The sequence below is a fragment of the Stegostoma tigrinum genome, chromosome 27, assembly GCF_030684315.1.
Source record: "Stegostoma tigrinum isolate sSteTig4 chromosome 27, sSteTig4.hap1, whole genome shotgun sequence".
NCBI classification, from domain to species: Eukaryota; Metazoa; Chordata; class Chondrichthyes; order Orectolobiformes; family Stegostomatidae; genus Stegostoma; species Stegostoma tigrinum.
Window position 1 is genome coordinate 9,906,527 of NC_081380.1, and position 15,213 is coordinate 9,921,739.

The following is a 15,213-nucleotide window of genomic DNA, read 5'->3' on the forward strand; positions in this document are numbered from 1 at the left end:
TAGCTCGTGACTGATTTCTACAGGGCAGTGAGTCGAAATTCTGCCTGCTCAGATTTGTCAGTGTAAGGCTGTTACAAAGAATTTCATCTGACACTTGTCCTACATCCAGGGCATTCAGTCCTATTTTGCACCACACAGATCACATTTAGTATCATTTCGTGGGTTTTCGCAGCTGCAGATGTGACTTTTAAGTGTGTATAAAGCTTAAAGAACAGTAGCAATGCCTTCTTATGAATCACAGAGTGTCTAGCTGTACTGTACCTTTTCTAGACATTGTTACAATGGGGGTGGGGAGGATACTTCAGTTCCCCAACTTTCAAATTCCCAGTGGATTCATTTTCTTCTAAGCATGAGGCTACATATCTCTCTAATAAAAATATAGTCAGCCAATATCCATTGCATCAGTAAGAAGTCAATTACAAGATTTTTTTTGAGTAAAAGCAAAATGTAATTTTATTAAAAACCAGAAGAACTGCGGATGCTGTAAATCAGGAACAAAAACGAAGTTGCTGGAAAAGCTCAGCAGGTCTGGCAGCATCTGTGAAGGAGAAAATAGAGTTGACGTTTCGGGTTCCGAGGAAGGGTCACCAGACTCGAAACATTAACTGCTTTCTCCTACACAAATGTAATTTTATTATTTATTAATCCCAAGATAATATAATAACTGGCATAGACACACACAGGTACAAAAGGTAAAAAGGATAGTGTCCAGCAGGACACTAAAGGAAGATGAAAGGAATATTTGGCTTAGTGTGTCATTAAAGGATAAGGTTTTAACCAGAAGCCAGTGTTTAATTAGTATCTTGGGACATCAGCAGTAGTGAAGGTTTCCATTGTCCTTTGAGTTTTCTCTGAATTATGTTTCTTTTTATTTTGTTGTATCGCGGCACAGTTTCCTTCTCAAGATGCCAAGTGAATTTTTGTTTTCTAACTTCCTGGTTCAAATTCTGCAGACAAAAATCCATCTCCCTGATGTGCAGAAAAGCATCTTCTTGAAATACAACCTGGTTTGTGTGTTTCCATGTTTGAGTTCATTGTTTCCAAGCTTGACAATTGTTGATGATTTCTTTCATCTTCAACATGTGAAACTGATCAAATAAGTGAAAACGAAAATAGGAAATAGGAATCTAGACTGGGTGGTCTAGTTTCAGGGGTCTTTTTCTCCCAACCCCATAAAATGTTAGAAAATTGTCTGAATTAAAACTTGCTTCCGCATAACTTGTGTGGTTAGAAGATTGCTGCTGCCATTTTAAGCCAGTGATTTGTCCTTTTCTGTAAACCATTCCAATCTATAAAAATCCCTAATGTTAAAATCAGACCGTGGAATTCGCAGTCGTTGTGACTGTTTTATATTATCACCTGTGCTATATATTACCCTGTGTTCTGCTGTGTATTGGCTCAGCCTATTTATGGTACTGAAACGCTCAGGTCAGGATTTAAACTCTAATACATGCCGATCTTATGAAGTGAGATACTGATTCCAGTGTCTCTGGAATATGGGAGAAAGCAAGCATATTTCATCAACTGGATCAAAATGGTTACAAAGTAAATAACATACCAATTGCACACCTGTTTACTCGTTAGCAAAAAGCCAAATTTATCACAGCTGATACACCAGCTTTATGTAAAATATGGGCCTGGTTGGCTAGAGACTTGCTGCTGCTCTTTGTCAGTGAGTTACAGACGAGAGCGATAGTTTGCAGGGGATAATCACACACATTTTGTTTCACCCTTAAGATGTTAAAGAGTACTTGAAATGTCATAGTATGTAAGGCTCTGAGCCAACTGCTGGAAAATAATTTAATACAGATAGCTGCTTGATGACAGGCAAATACAATGGGCTTGCTTATGACACCAAAAGTTTGCGGCTTGAGGTCACGTTGGTAGGATAAACACCTGAAGAGCTTTTTTTTGGTGTAAGATGCAAAATAAAAGGTGCAGACGGAAGGCTGGGCAAGCCATAATACTGTAAATACAACTGTTATAGAGTGCTCACCAATTATTGATGGGAGATATAAAGATTTATCAGTTCGTCAGCTCCTATTGTAACTCGTATTGTTGTGCAAAGAGTTTAAATGAACTATGTACTATCACATTACTGTCACTGTGAACAATGCAATTAAGTGACCAAACTTAGTAAGCAACACTAGTTACAAGATTCTCTCTTTAATGAATACATAGTTATGGACACCATCTTGACAGCCTCAACACAACTTGATAAATAATCCCAACAAGGAAATATTTGAAATAATTTAAGTTGAGATAATAATGAAGATCATAGATTTCCCTGACAAATCACCACGAGCAGGGCCTTAGTCAATTCTGCAGTAGCAGAATAGCCCAGCCCAGAAGTGTAATAGAAAGCATGTGTTGCACAAACATAACTATGTGGGTGTCTGGAAGGAATCTCAGGAACATGTTAATTAATCTTGGAGGTTAAATACAGAGAGTGTTATTGAATTTGATGTTACTGTTATTGCCCATGAGTCTACTGATACAGTTGGACACTTGATTTCTGTGAGAAGCCTACAGGTCAGATAAGCTGGTACAGAGGCTCCAGATTGAGGGAAAAGTTCTGTTTGATACAGAATACAAATAGATGTCATGGTACTAAAGGAAGAGCAGTAGCAAGGGCAGCTACACTCAGAGATAACCCAGGACCTGCCAGTCTGTACAGCACAACTATACAACACAACAGCTGCTAGCCTCACACTGGGACCCTGGCATCCTACTGCATTAATGTTGCCCATACCCTAACATGCCCCAGCAGAGTCTGTCTGGTATTACCCTGCGCTGCTCCCCTCAATGAAGATCCCATTGCTCCACTGACCAATGTGTCATGATTCCCTCCCCTCTGTGCTCCCGAGAGAACATGCAAAATGTGTTACCTGCTTTATCGTGTACTATAGAAAAAAGGAGCCGCTTTGAAACGTGTGAATGTTGAGAGATGTTGCTGAGTTCACCAATAAACCCTGTTGTATTTTTACCTAGAAATGAGGAGAACACAGTTAGCATGGAGATGGAGTACACTGGAAATATGTCCTGAGACTAGGGAGGAAGCCAGTACATCGATATCCCTATTTCCACTTTGTAGGATGTGACAGCATATTTAGACTCCCCAAAAGATTAAATTACAACTCCCACCTTCAACTCCCCTTCCCCCAGCTCCATCTTGTTTTTAGCCCAGCAATTACAGTCATTCCTTTATGAAAGGACAGGCAGAGAATTAAAAATCAGGTTATAATTTAAGTGTGTCGCGGGGGATGGGGGGAGGGGAAAAGGTTCAATCTGATGTATTTTGCTATTATTGTGGGGTCAAGAACCAAAAGGACACAATGAGGGGTAAGGCAGTGGGAGAGTGAGACAGAGACTATAGACACTGGTACAACAGATACTGCCACTGTCCTGTTCTATTCTCCGGCAATGTAACAGTAAGACAGAGTAAGTTACGTTATATACAATTAGGTAGGATATATAGAAACAGGCCATTTGGCCCAACCAGACTATGTCAGTGTTCGTATCCCATTACAGTTTCCTCCCATCTTTCATCTAAATCTGTCATCATAATCATCCAATTCTCTGTGTTCTGAGGACGGGTCACTTGACCTGGAATGTTAACTTTGATTTCTCTCCACAGATGCTGCCAGACCCGCTGAGCTGTTGTGATCATAATCCTCTATCCTGCTTTCCCTCAGTCTCCACTAACTCCCTCTTAAACTATTCGTTCAATCAGTCCTTGGGGCAGCAAACCCATATTTAACCACTCTGGGGAAGAAAGTTTCTCCTGATTCTCCTTCTGGATATCTTGGTGACTCTCTCACATCAATGGTTATTCTAGCTTGTCTCTTTGTCTGAAGTGGAAATGCTTTATCTACCTGCACTCTATCAAAACCTTTCATAATTTCAAACACCTTCATCAGGGGAGCTTACTTTTTCTCGTGAGAGAAAAGACAAAGCCTGTCATTTCTTTCACCGAGATGTGCCCCCAAGCATTTCTGGGATCAACCTGTATCCTCTCCAATTCCTCTTGATCCTTTTTTTTTTACAAATGCAGATGATCATTCCTGCAAACAGTACTAAGCATATGGTCAGACCAGGGTTTAATACAGGTGTAATGCAGCTTTGTTATCAACTCTATCACTTTAGATAAAGCCTGCTGTTTAGTTTGTAATTTGCTGACCTTGCTAACTTGTGCAGCACCTTTTAGAGACTGGTGTATTTATGTTCCCAGATCCCTTTGTTCCTCTAGCCCATTGAGACTTGCACCTTTCAAGGCTTAAGTGGCCTCATTTCAGTAGCGCCCGACGCTTCACCATGTTAAACTTAATTTGCCAGTTACTCATCCATTCTACAAGTTCAAGTATTTTCAGATTCATCCATTCAGAGATGTTATGACCCAACCCTGGAGCAGGTAGGACTTGAATCCAGCCCTCCTGGTTCAGAGGTAGAGACACTACCACCTGTCAAGAGCCATTCCAGAAGTTCACCATGTTTTGCTAAATTGCTGCAGTTGTCCACCAAATTGGATATTGTTTCCTATTTAATGTCATCTATTAATTTAGAACTTGTTATTGCAAATTGAACACAATGGCAACCCTATCCTCTGTCACTTTCAATACTTTACTCCCCGTTCTCTGCTTTCTGTCTAGCAAACCATACTCCCTGATTCCAGACTCTCTAACCTTATTCATTTGTCTATTACTGCGCTCCTTACTGAAGGCCACTTGCAAATCCAGACAGATTACTTCTACTGCATTACCATCACCTACTGTTGCCTCCAAAAGTAAAAATTCAGCATGCTTGGTCAAATCAACATTTTTCCCTTTAGAAGTTCGTGCTGAGTTTCACTGCTGTATTTTTCATTTGTGAGTTCTTCTACATGCTCCTGATATTCCATTATTTTCCTCCCACAGACAGTAAGCGGACTGGTCAATAATTCCCTAAATGTGTTCTGGCTCCCTTCCTGAGTAGAAGCTAACTATCAGTTCTCTGGCTCTCTGAATGAATAGTCAATACATGTATGAAGGTCTTTGCTATCTGATCTATACACACGTTCTTTCAAAATGTGTACATTACAACCAGACGAGGGGTTTTATCTTCAAGTCTATCAGTTACATCAATACACCCCTCATTGTTGTTAAATTTTAAATGTACTTTTAAATCTTTTCATAATTTGACATGTCAAATTATCCTGCCTCCCTGTTTAATTATTTGCTATTTATGTCATCTCTATACCATTATGTGGTATTATCCTGAGGTTAGTGGGTCTATTCCCATCACAGCAGTTTTTTAAAAATAGATGTAAAACATTTGACTATTTTGTTTTATTGTTCTTTTGATCTTTGATAACTTAATGTTGTTCCTCTTTACTATTAGAATTTTTCTAAACTTCTCTCAATCTCTTATCCTGCATTCGTCTGCTCTCTACGTCCTCTACCTGTTTACCTCTTTTTGAAGCCTTATTTACTCCCTTAGATCTACTTTCATGCACACAGCACTATTAGAATTGGGTTTTTTTCTCTTCTTAAAGCGCAATACATTTACTTGCACATTCTGTTGAACTTTTGTAAAAGATGTTTTGCATTGTTGTTCACCGAATTTGCTGCTCTATTATTTCTCCCAAGTTCAATTCTCAGTCCCTCAAAATCAGCTTTTCTCCTGTATGTTAACTTGATCTTTGTCATAGCAGGAGCTATCTTTAAGAACTACACCAGAAGCTACATGAGCTGCACTATAATCTATATGAAGCATGTGTTAATAAGAACACAGTCTACCATATGAGTAAACTTTAAAAAATGCCATACATCACAATAACCAGGTCAAGGTAGTGCAGCTTAAAAGACATTTCTGGGTATAATACCTTTAACCTGGCAGGTCATCCAGCCCTACAGGATAAAAGATAGGGAAATAGTTCTGTTGAAGAGTGCAGGTTGGAGAGGAAGGAACTCAAGGAGAGGGTGTTGTCTGGACAGAAATTCCATGATAACCCAGGCCCCATTATAGTTTATACCAACATCAGGAGGGGATAGTACAGGTGAGATAAACTGCCTTCATCTGAATACGTGACCATGAACATCCAGACTGACTGCTTCCACATCATGTAGGAAGTGACATGATCAGCTCCTCAAACAACAGTGTCTCATTAACAGAAACACAGCATTAATGCTGAGTGTACTATGAGGCTGTGATCTCACTTTCCTGATCCCAGATTCAACACAATGACAGTGACTCTTAGCTTGGTGATTTGTAAGTTAGTTCCTAATCAGCTCTATCATCTTGTGGGATTAGGGAAGTTTCTGAGGCGGCTCAGTGTATGCCAGAGAGCTGACCTGGACACTTGCAAGGACCTAGCTTTGGAACTGAAGGAACAGGTTCAGGTCCCAGCTGCTCCAGAGGTATGTAGTAACAGGTTGATAGAAATACCTGCCCTGGAGACAGAGTTTATCCACTAAATTTACAAAAAATTAGAAGACTAGAAGGAATAAATTATGAGACCACTCTCTGTGCAATGTTATAGTACCATAGTGATAGCAACTGCATTTCTTGTAAAGTTTTGATTTGCCAAAGTGGTGTAAAGGCAGCTGACCACCACAACCCCTCCCTCACAGGGAGTGACCCGCCCCTTGCTCTCCCCTTCGGCAGAGAGCAAGTGACGCCGCCCCCTCACTCTCCCCTTCGGCAGGGAGCGACGCCGCCCCCTCACTCTCCCCTTCGGCAGGGAGCGACGCCGCCCCCTCACTCTCCCCTTCGGCAGGGAGCGACGCCGCCCCCTCACTCTCCCCTTCGGCAGGGAGCGACAACGCCCCTCACTTTGGTGCAGTGCAATGGATCAGCCTAAATGATCCATATAAAGAGTCTATGTACAAATGTATTCTCCCTGTTTTCTCATTAAAACCTGTTATGATTATGTATGGATGAATACAGCTCAGTGCAGTTAGAGACAGATTCACTTTGTGAAGAATATAAATAGATACAAGATGCTCTGCTTAAATGTAAAAGCTCAGGGTGAGGCAGCTCTAAGTTGGTCTCCCAGCTCCAGCATTTCTGACAACTGGGAAATGGCTTTGCTTTCAATTTGAAGCCAGCTTTAATGTGCTAGTTAAGCCAGGAAGATTTCTTCTGATGTGAATATCTTTCAACTGTGTCTCATTCAACGTGGAAACGAGACTCCCAGTCAAAGGAAATGTCAAGCATTAATAATGCATTGAAGGTGGTTTAAAGGCCAATGGGACACTTGATCCTCTAGCCTGAGAAAGAGAAACACAGTCTGAACCATGAGAAGCTTGGCTCCTGTTGTACAGACATGCCAGCTCACAGCACTGTCTGAGCTGCTGCACTTAGGATGGTTTCCTGCTACAATCCTCTTCAACTGTAGCGAGCCTCAAGGTCCAACTGGTTAGAGGGAAACCACCATCTGTTTAATTAGAAGAGTTTCTTGTATTGAACAATAAATAGTGTATTACAAGCTAGCAACTAACTACGTAAGACATTGTTAGAGAAACTCTGAGGAGGACCCAGTGCTAGGTCACACCCTTATAAGATCATAGGCTGTTTTGCCCACGATCCATATGGCATCATGCAGGTGGGCTGAGCTAATGGCATGCCTCAGTATTAACCCTTTCATGTACAGCAGCTATCAGAGTCATCCTAGGTTAAACAGAACCAAAACTTGAGCAGGAACATAAGACACATTTTGTCAAGTACTCTCAGTACTATTCCTGCTGCTGATGATTAGAAAAAGACTGTTTGAGAGGGGAAACATTGAAAAGGGACCTAAGGGGCAATTTTTTCATGCAGAGGGTGGTGCATGTGTGCGATGAGCTGCCAGAGGAAGTGGAGGAGGCTGGGAACAATTACAACATTTAAAAGGCATCTGGACAGGTACATGAATAGGTAGGGGTTAGAAGGATATGGGCCAAATGCTGGAAAATAGGACTAGATCAGTTTAGGATATCTGGTTATCAATGACAAATTGAACCAAAGCATCTGTTTCCGTGCTGTACAGCTCGATGACGCAATGTTACTAACGTGTGCACACTTTTAGTCTTCTGCACACATCTGATCGGTATAATGTGCTAATCACAACCATCTTGCATCCATATGTATTTCCTGACAACATTGCCTCAATCATAGATTCCTGAGTCCCACTTTATAATAGCAACTGCAACAGCACCCCTGGAGGGAAGCTGTTATTAAACAGTGACAAATTACAAAGGGAATTTCCATTGACACAGGAGTTAAAATATGGAAACCCAGAACAAGAACAAGATGTACAAATTCAAAATGAAAATTAAATTAAATCTACATGCCTTGGTCCAGTTAACTTCTTTATTCAACTCTTGTCTTGATCCCCTGTGTGCACTTCCATTGGAGATTAACAAAAGGTTCTGAAGATTTCCTATTTGTCAAGCCCATTTCCCGTTATCACAATTATTTTTGCTTTGCAGTATTGGTAATGCTCATTGTGTGATGGTAATTCTAGCTCTGTCGCTTCTAAAGGTTCGCGACATGACACTTTCAGTTGAGACCTCCGTTCGCTAGTGGCACTGTTGTGGGAGTTCACTATTGTGGCCTGCTACAACAAAGGCATTCCCTCTGACTCACAACAAGCAAAGCCACAAAAGCCTCACCCACATCTCAAATAAAATTCTCCATTACCTTTCTCACCCCAAAACATACAATTGGTTAAAAAAAAACTGGCACATCACTGCACATTTACGCAACTCTCAATGGTTCTGCAGGATGTCGGGAGGCCAATTCATAATTCATTCCCACAAGTCATTCTGACAGGACCTCCTTCTTGGTTTTCCCTCATGCAATAATCATGGAGTACTGCACCGTTCCACGCAAATCTTAAATGGAGATGCATGCAATATAACGACCATATAGTGCGGACGCAGGTCATTTGGCTCATTGAGGCCACAGTGATCCTCTGAAGAGCATGCCACCCAAACCCACCCCCTATCCTATCCCTGCATTTTCCACCTTACACACTCAGGGCAATTCACCTAAACTGCACATGTTTGGACTGCGGGAGGAAACCCATGCAGACATGGGGAGAACGTGCAAATTCCACGCAGACAGTCACATGAGGATTGAATCAAATCCAGGTCCCTTGGCGCTGTGAGGCAGCAGTGCTAACCACTGAGCCACCGTGCTGCAGTGCTGATATAACAGGGCTTTTCAAAAAGAAAGTTTTCTGTCAAGCACTTACTCAGTAATTTATGTTTTGCCAAGAATCCGGAGTTAGATAAACCACTAACAAAGCGTTACAAACCACCTGTTAATCTGCACTGGTTTTGATTTTGAACAATAATTACTGTTGATTTACCTCTCCAGCACTGGTCACTTAAACAATGAGGGGGTAGGCTTGGTGTTTCTGCAGTAGTGACAATTTGTTATCTTATGCTGCTGTAACTCTCAATTACCTATTGTCATGGCTTCAATTTACATTTTTCTTCACGATAAATTAAATATATTTGTTTTCAGCAATGTAAGAAACTGCCTAATGATGGGTGATCACTATTTGTTGTGAACGATCTTGTGAAGTCCATATTCTCCGGTAGTTTAAATACATGGTTTTTGTCAAAGAGCAGGCTACGCTGGACCTGAATGAGACTGTGATCCGAGGCCAACACTACGTTACCACACAGGTTGGGTGAGTTATGACAAGGGATATGAGCAGGTCCCCTCAACCAAGATTCACCCAAAAGGAAGCTTCCTTTAGATTTCCATAAAGGATGATTGATAGCTGTCTCGCCTCAGAAAATTGGTGGTTGAGGCCTTGTTACATATTCCAGATCACACCCTCGAAACATTTCTGCCATAACCTCAGCGGGCATCAGCAGAAACCCAGTTCAAATGTGTTATCAAAATAACTGCTGAGTTTCCAGCACAATTTTAGAGGTGGAGGAAATGCCAAATTGACTCAGGGAGGTTAAAGATCCCACGGCAGGTACTGAAGAACATGATGCTCTCCCAGTATGTCAGGCTCTATAAATCCTTGCTGAATATTTTCCACATAGAGAGAGAGAGAGAGAGAGAGAGAGAGAGAGAGAGAGAAACAGCAGCAGCAGTTACTGGCCATCCAGTAGAGTAGCTCATTGGTTTATGAAATGCTCTGGAACATCCTGAGGATATAAACAGTGAAATATCAAAGCACGTTCTTCCTTTCTTGACTGATTGAGGTCATCTTTAAATTTAGCCAATGAACTGGTCCATTTCTTCAAGAGCAGGAGTAGAGTTTTTGCTTCAAACTCTGGCTTGCGTTGCACACCACACATCATCCATAGCCCAGCTGAGAACGGGCACCGGCAAGTGCCAGGGAGCCCTGTTGATGCCTACTCAGATATACCAGGGTGGAAAGGCAGGTGGGTCATAGTGGCAGGCTCCTGCACCTATAGCCTGTCTCAAAAGATCAGAAGTTTGCCTGGCACTGTACTTATCTAGTAAACTGCTGGGGCAGGGGCTGGGAGTTAACATGGTGTCGTACTTAAAAAAGTGGCAAAGTCATTTCTATTCCTTAACAACAAAGTACAAGGAGTACAAGCATCACACAGAGTATTCTACAGCGACTGTGCTGAAAATGCCAAGGCTGTTCAAATAATTATCTGTAAAATGTGAGCCAACACTGCAGAAAGTAAGCAAATATTGATATAACAGTATACCCCCAAAATCCGACTAAATGGCACAATCCCCTCCTTAAAATTTTGCAAAGCTATGAATTCCGTCGTTCAGTGTTGGCAGGTTTTCAATTAATATCCCATAACCACAGGATGTTGCTGCCAAAACAGGACAGGCTTTGCCCCTGAGCCTTTTAAATGCTCACTGTGGAATGGAGCTGGTGTGCCGGTCTAGAACACATCACTGGCAAGAAGGATCAAATGGATGACAACAACAACAAAATAAATGGAAAGATGGTTCAGAGGATGTTAGATTTAGCTTTGCAAATTAGAAAGCTGTACTTGTGTGTACAACCATTTACTAGATAATTGTTGAATATTTTGCAAGTTTTTTGCTTCTCTTTAAAGCACTCACAGACTGCTCAGCTGCCTGCACCAGTTGTGTTGTCTTGTCAAACACCCAGTTTTGCATTTTCCCCGAGCGGTGCAAGATGTGAAACAGAATCCTAACGCCACCCAGGCAAGTTCTCAACTTTGCTCGGGGCACCCCCATGGCACGAGGCTTTTAAAGCCAGCAAAGACAATCACAAACTGCATCCCCCTGCACCAGTCCCTGTCATAGCTGATGTTTAATGGCTGGCAGCAGCCACAACACCTGAGGGAGGTACCCGGGGCGCCTGGAGGAAACCCAAACAGGCACAGGGTGAATATGCACACTCCACACGGACAATCACCCGAGGGTGGAATCGAACCAGTGTCTGTAGCAGACGGACATGAATCTGTGGGAAAAGGCACTGAGTCTGAATTGGATTCAATTTCTGAGTCTAATCGGCTCGGTCATCCTCAACTGAGTTAGAATCACAGAATCCCTACAGTGCGGAAAGATGCCATTTAGCCCATTGAGCTTGCACAACCTAGCCCTGTAACCCCACCATGACTTTTACCATGGCCAACCCACCTAAGGGCAGCACAGTGGCTCAGTGGTTAGCACTGCTGCTTCACAGCACCAGGGACCCGAGTGTGATTTCACCCTTGGGGTGAAAGTCCCTGCGGAGTGTGGGCATTCTCCCTGTGTCTGCGTGGGTTTCCTCCCACAGTCCAAAGATGTGCAGGTGACATGGATTGGCCATGCTAAATTATCCATAGTGCTCAGAGATGGTTAGGTTAGGTGGATTTGACATGGTAAATGCAGGGTTACAGGGAAAGGGTAAGAGGGATGGGTCTGGGTGGGAAGGGGCAGTGTGGACTTGATGGGCTGAATAGCTTGTTTCCATACTGTAGGGATTCTTGGATTCTGAGCCTGCACATCCCTGGAGACTACGGGGTAATTTAGCATGGCCAATCCACTTAACTTAATCTTTGGACTGTGGGAGGAAACCTGTGCACCTGGAGAAAACCCACATGACATGGGGAGAATGTGCAAACTCCACACTGGTACTGGAATTGAACCCGGGTCCCTGGCGCTGTGATCCATTGTGTCTCCCATTCCCAAACCAGACAAAAGTTCTGTTCAATTTGACATGAAGAAGGTAGTTCCCTGGTTTATGTTACCCGTGGGACGCCATGGCCATCCTATATCATGTACATCAGGCAAATTGTATGTAGTTTGCCTGTGCTTTTCCACCCAATCCAACTCAAGGGAGGCTGAAGTGGGAGCTGGAAAAATGCTAGCAACAGTAGTCACATTGCTTGGCGCATACTGTAGACTCCAAACAGGCAGCGGGCAGCAGAGGAGCAGGTATGTAGACAATTCATTAAGGTGCGTAAAATAATTCTATTCGAGGATTTCAACTTGCCCAACATTAATTGGGATAGTCAAAGTGTAAAGGGGTTTAAAAGAAGCTGAATTCTTAAAATGTATTCAGGAGAGCTTTTTATATCAACATGTAGAAAGTCCGATAAGAGACGGTGCAGGGCTGGAACTAATTCTGGAGGGTGAAGCTAGATATGTGCGCAAGGTGGCAGCGGGAGACCATTTTTGTGACAATGACTACAACACCTTACATTGTTATGGAAAAGGTAAAACATGGTCTGCATACAGGGTTCTGGACTGGTGGGGGGGGGGGGGGTGGCGGTGTTGGTGTGGAGGTGCGGAGAAAGGCAGATTTCATTAAAACAAGGTCAGAATCTGGCCAAAAGTAGACTAGTACCAACTTCTCGGTAAATTCAAAGCAGGACAGTGGAGGGGGCATTCAAATGTGAGAGTACAGGCCCAACTTGAAAGTGAAACGTAGGAGCACAAGTCCAGAGAACCCTGGGTGTCAAGGAATATTCAAGACTAGATAAGACGGAAAAGAGGAGCTTTTAACAGGTACTAAGAGAGCAAATCAACAGAGGTCCCAGTGAAGCGTAGAAAGTGCAGTGAATAGTTAAGGAGGAAAACTTACGAAAGCAATTAGGAGAACGAAGAGGGGAGATGAATAAACACTTGCTGGTAAGAGCCGGGAGAATCTCAAAGTCATTCCACATATCAAGGGGAAGATAACCAGGAAATGAAAAGGGCCTACTGGCTACCAAGAGGGCATTCTGTGCACGGAGGCAGTGGACATTGGTAAAATGTTAAATGAGATCTTCTTGTTTGTATTTACTCAGCAGAAAAATACAGAATTCAGGAAGAGTGGCTGTGAGGCTCTTGAGCAGATTGATGTAGGGAATAAAGAGGTATGGAGGCTTTGGCAAGCTTAAAACTAGACAAACTGGAAGATTCATAATCGCAGGCTGCCATGGGAGAGGAGGGAGGAAATTACAGGGCCCTGACCACAGGGGAGGCTGGTAGAGATAAACCAGGGAATTATGGGCCAGAGGGAAACTATTGGAGAACATTTCTGAAGGACAGAATTAATCTCCACTTGGAGTGCAAGGTGTGATCATGATTGTCAGCATGGCTTTGACAGGGGGAGGTCATGTTTAACAAATTTGAATGAAATTTTCCAAGGGGGTGACCAGGAGTGTAGACGAGGGCAGTGTGGTAGATGTAGTTTATACAGATTTCAGCAAAAGCTTTGATAGGGGCCCACGTGGGAGACTGATAAAGAAGGTAAAAGCACACGGGATCTAGGGTAACTTGGCAAGTTAGATCCGAAATTGGCTTAGTAACAGGAGACAGAGGGTTGTGGTAAAAGGCTGTTTGAGTGACTGGAAGCCGATGTCCAGTGGCATACCACAGGGATCAGTGCTGGGTCCCTTATTGATCATGATATATTGTAAACACTATAGAAGAAAATGCTGAGGGGTGGGGAATGATAAATATTTTTGTGGATGACTCAAAGACAGGCAGGGTGGTTGACCCGGAGGAGGGAGATGTTAGGTTGGAGGGAGATTGGTCAGATGGGCAGATCAGTGGGAAATTTAACCCTGATAAGTGTACGGTGATGTACTTTGGAAAAACTAACAAGATAAATGTATACTCAGGACCCTAGGAAGCTTGTCCACAGATCCTAAAAGGTGGCAAAACAGATTAATAGGGGTCATTAATGCGGCATAGGAGTCCATGACCTGCGTTTATCAGTTATAGCATAGATTATGAAAGCAGAGAAATCATGCTGAAACCGTACAGAAAACAACTTTGGCGAGGGCACTGCTGGGGTGCTATGTGCAGTTCTGGTTACTGTATTATAGGAAGGATGTGATTGCACTGGAGGGGTTGCAGAGGAGATTCACCAGGATGCTACCTGGATGGAGCAGTTCAGTAATGGAGAGAGGCTGGATAAGTTCAGGTTGTTTTCTTTAGAGCAGATAGAGGTGTACAAGACTAGGAGGGGCATGGACAGAATGAATAAAAAGCAGCTGTTCCTTCTACTTGAAGGGGACACAGTTTTAAGCTGAAAGGCAGGAGGTTTAAAGGGAATGAGTGAAAATTTCTTTCTCCCCCATTCAGACGATGATGGGAATCTGGAATGCACTGCCTGGGAGTGTAGTTGAGACAAGAAACCTCACAACTTTAATAAAGGTATCTAGATGAGGACTGATGGGACTAGTGTACATTTAGAGTAGTTTTGTCAGCGCAGACTCTATAGGCTGATGTATGATGCCATGCTTGCGGTGGAGAGTGAGGGACATTGTTAGCATATGGTGGATTAGCTACACACTGAAACTAATTATGTTCTAGCTGTTCGGGAGGAGATCCGGGGGAACAAGAGAGACTTTACAGATCTCCTGACACTGTGCAATCTGCACATAACAATCCCTCAGCATTTTTACTGCCTTTTTTCTTTAAGGCAAGTGCGTCTGGTTTGAATATAAAAGGCTTTTACCGGTATCATCAGCACAGTCTCGAGCAGGGGTGAGCTTATTCGAGTCCATCACAATTGAGGCTCCAGTGGGCGAAAGGCCGTGATTAAGGTTTGTCATAGGCCTCACAGTCAAAAGTTCTTGGTTTAAGTCCAATGGAATCCTGGATCCTGGGAGGTCATAAAGAAATCGTGGTGGTGTCCGTCCATTGCTCATGTCCTGATTGGATACTTTAGTCACCGGACTCTCCCGATTAAAATCACAAGTGCTTTTCCCAGGCTGGATCTCCCGATCCCGGTCCACATGAGACCTCACCTCCTGAAGATCCTCATCAAATGACCTGGAGAAAACAGACGGGTAC

General features: G+C 42.9%; 1 protein-coding gene across 13 annotated transcripts in view; it reads right to left on the reverse strand.

The window, feature by feature from the left end:
- The window catches only part of gtf2ird1 (GTF2I repeat domain containing 1), a 183,595-nt gene that overhangs the window by 114,238 nt on the left and 54,144 nt on the right, over positions 1-15,213 (reverse strand). For 12 of the 13 annotated variants that reach the window (XM_048557305.2, XM_059655254.1, XM_048557298.2 and 9 more), the window contains 2 exons: positions 14,876-15,192; positions 2,889-2,987 (listed from right to left, as the gene is read on the reverse strand). In XM_048557305.2, coding sequence (XP_048413262.1) covers positions 2,889-2,987; positions 14,876-15,192 — 416 coding nt within the window. The remainder of the gene's footprint in view (positions 1-2,888; positions 2,988-14,875; positions 15,193-15,213) is intronic. The other variant, XM_048557302.2, reaches the window with a different exon arrangement.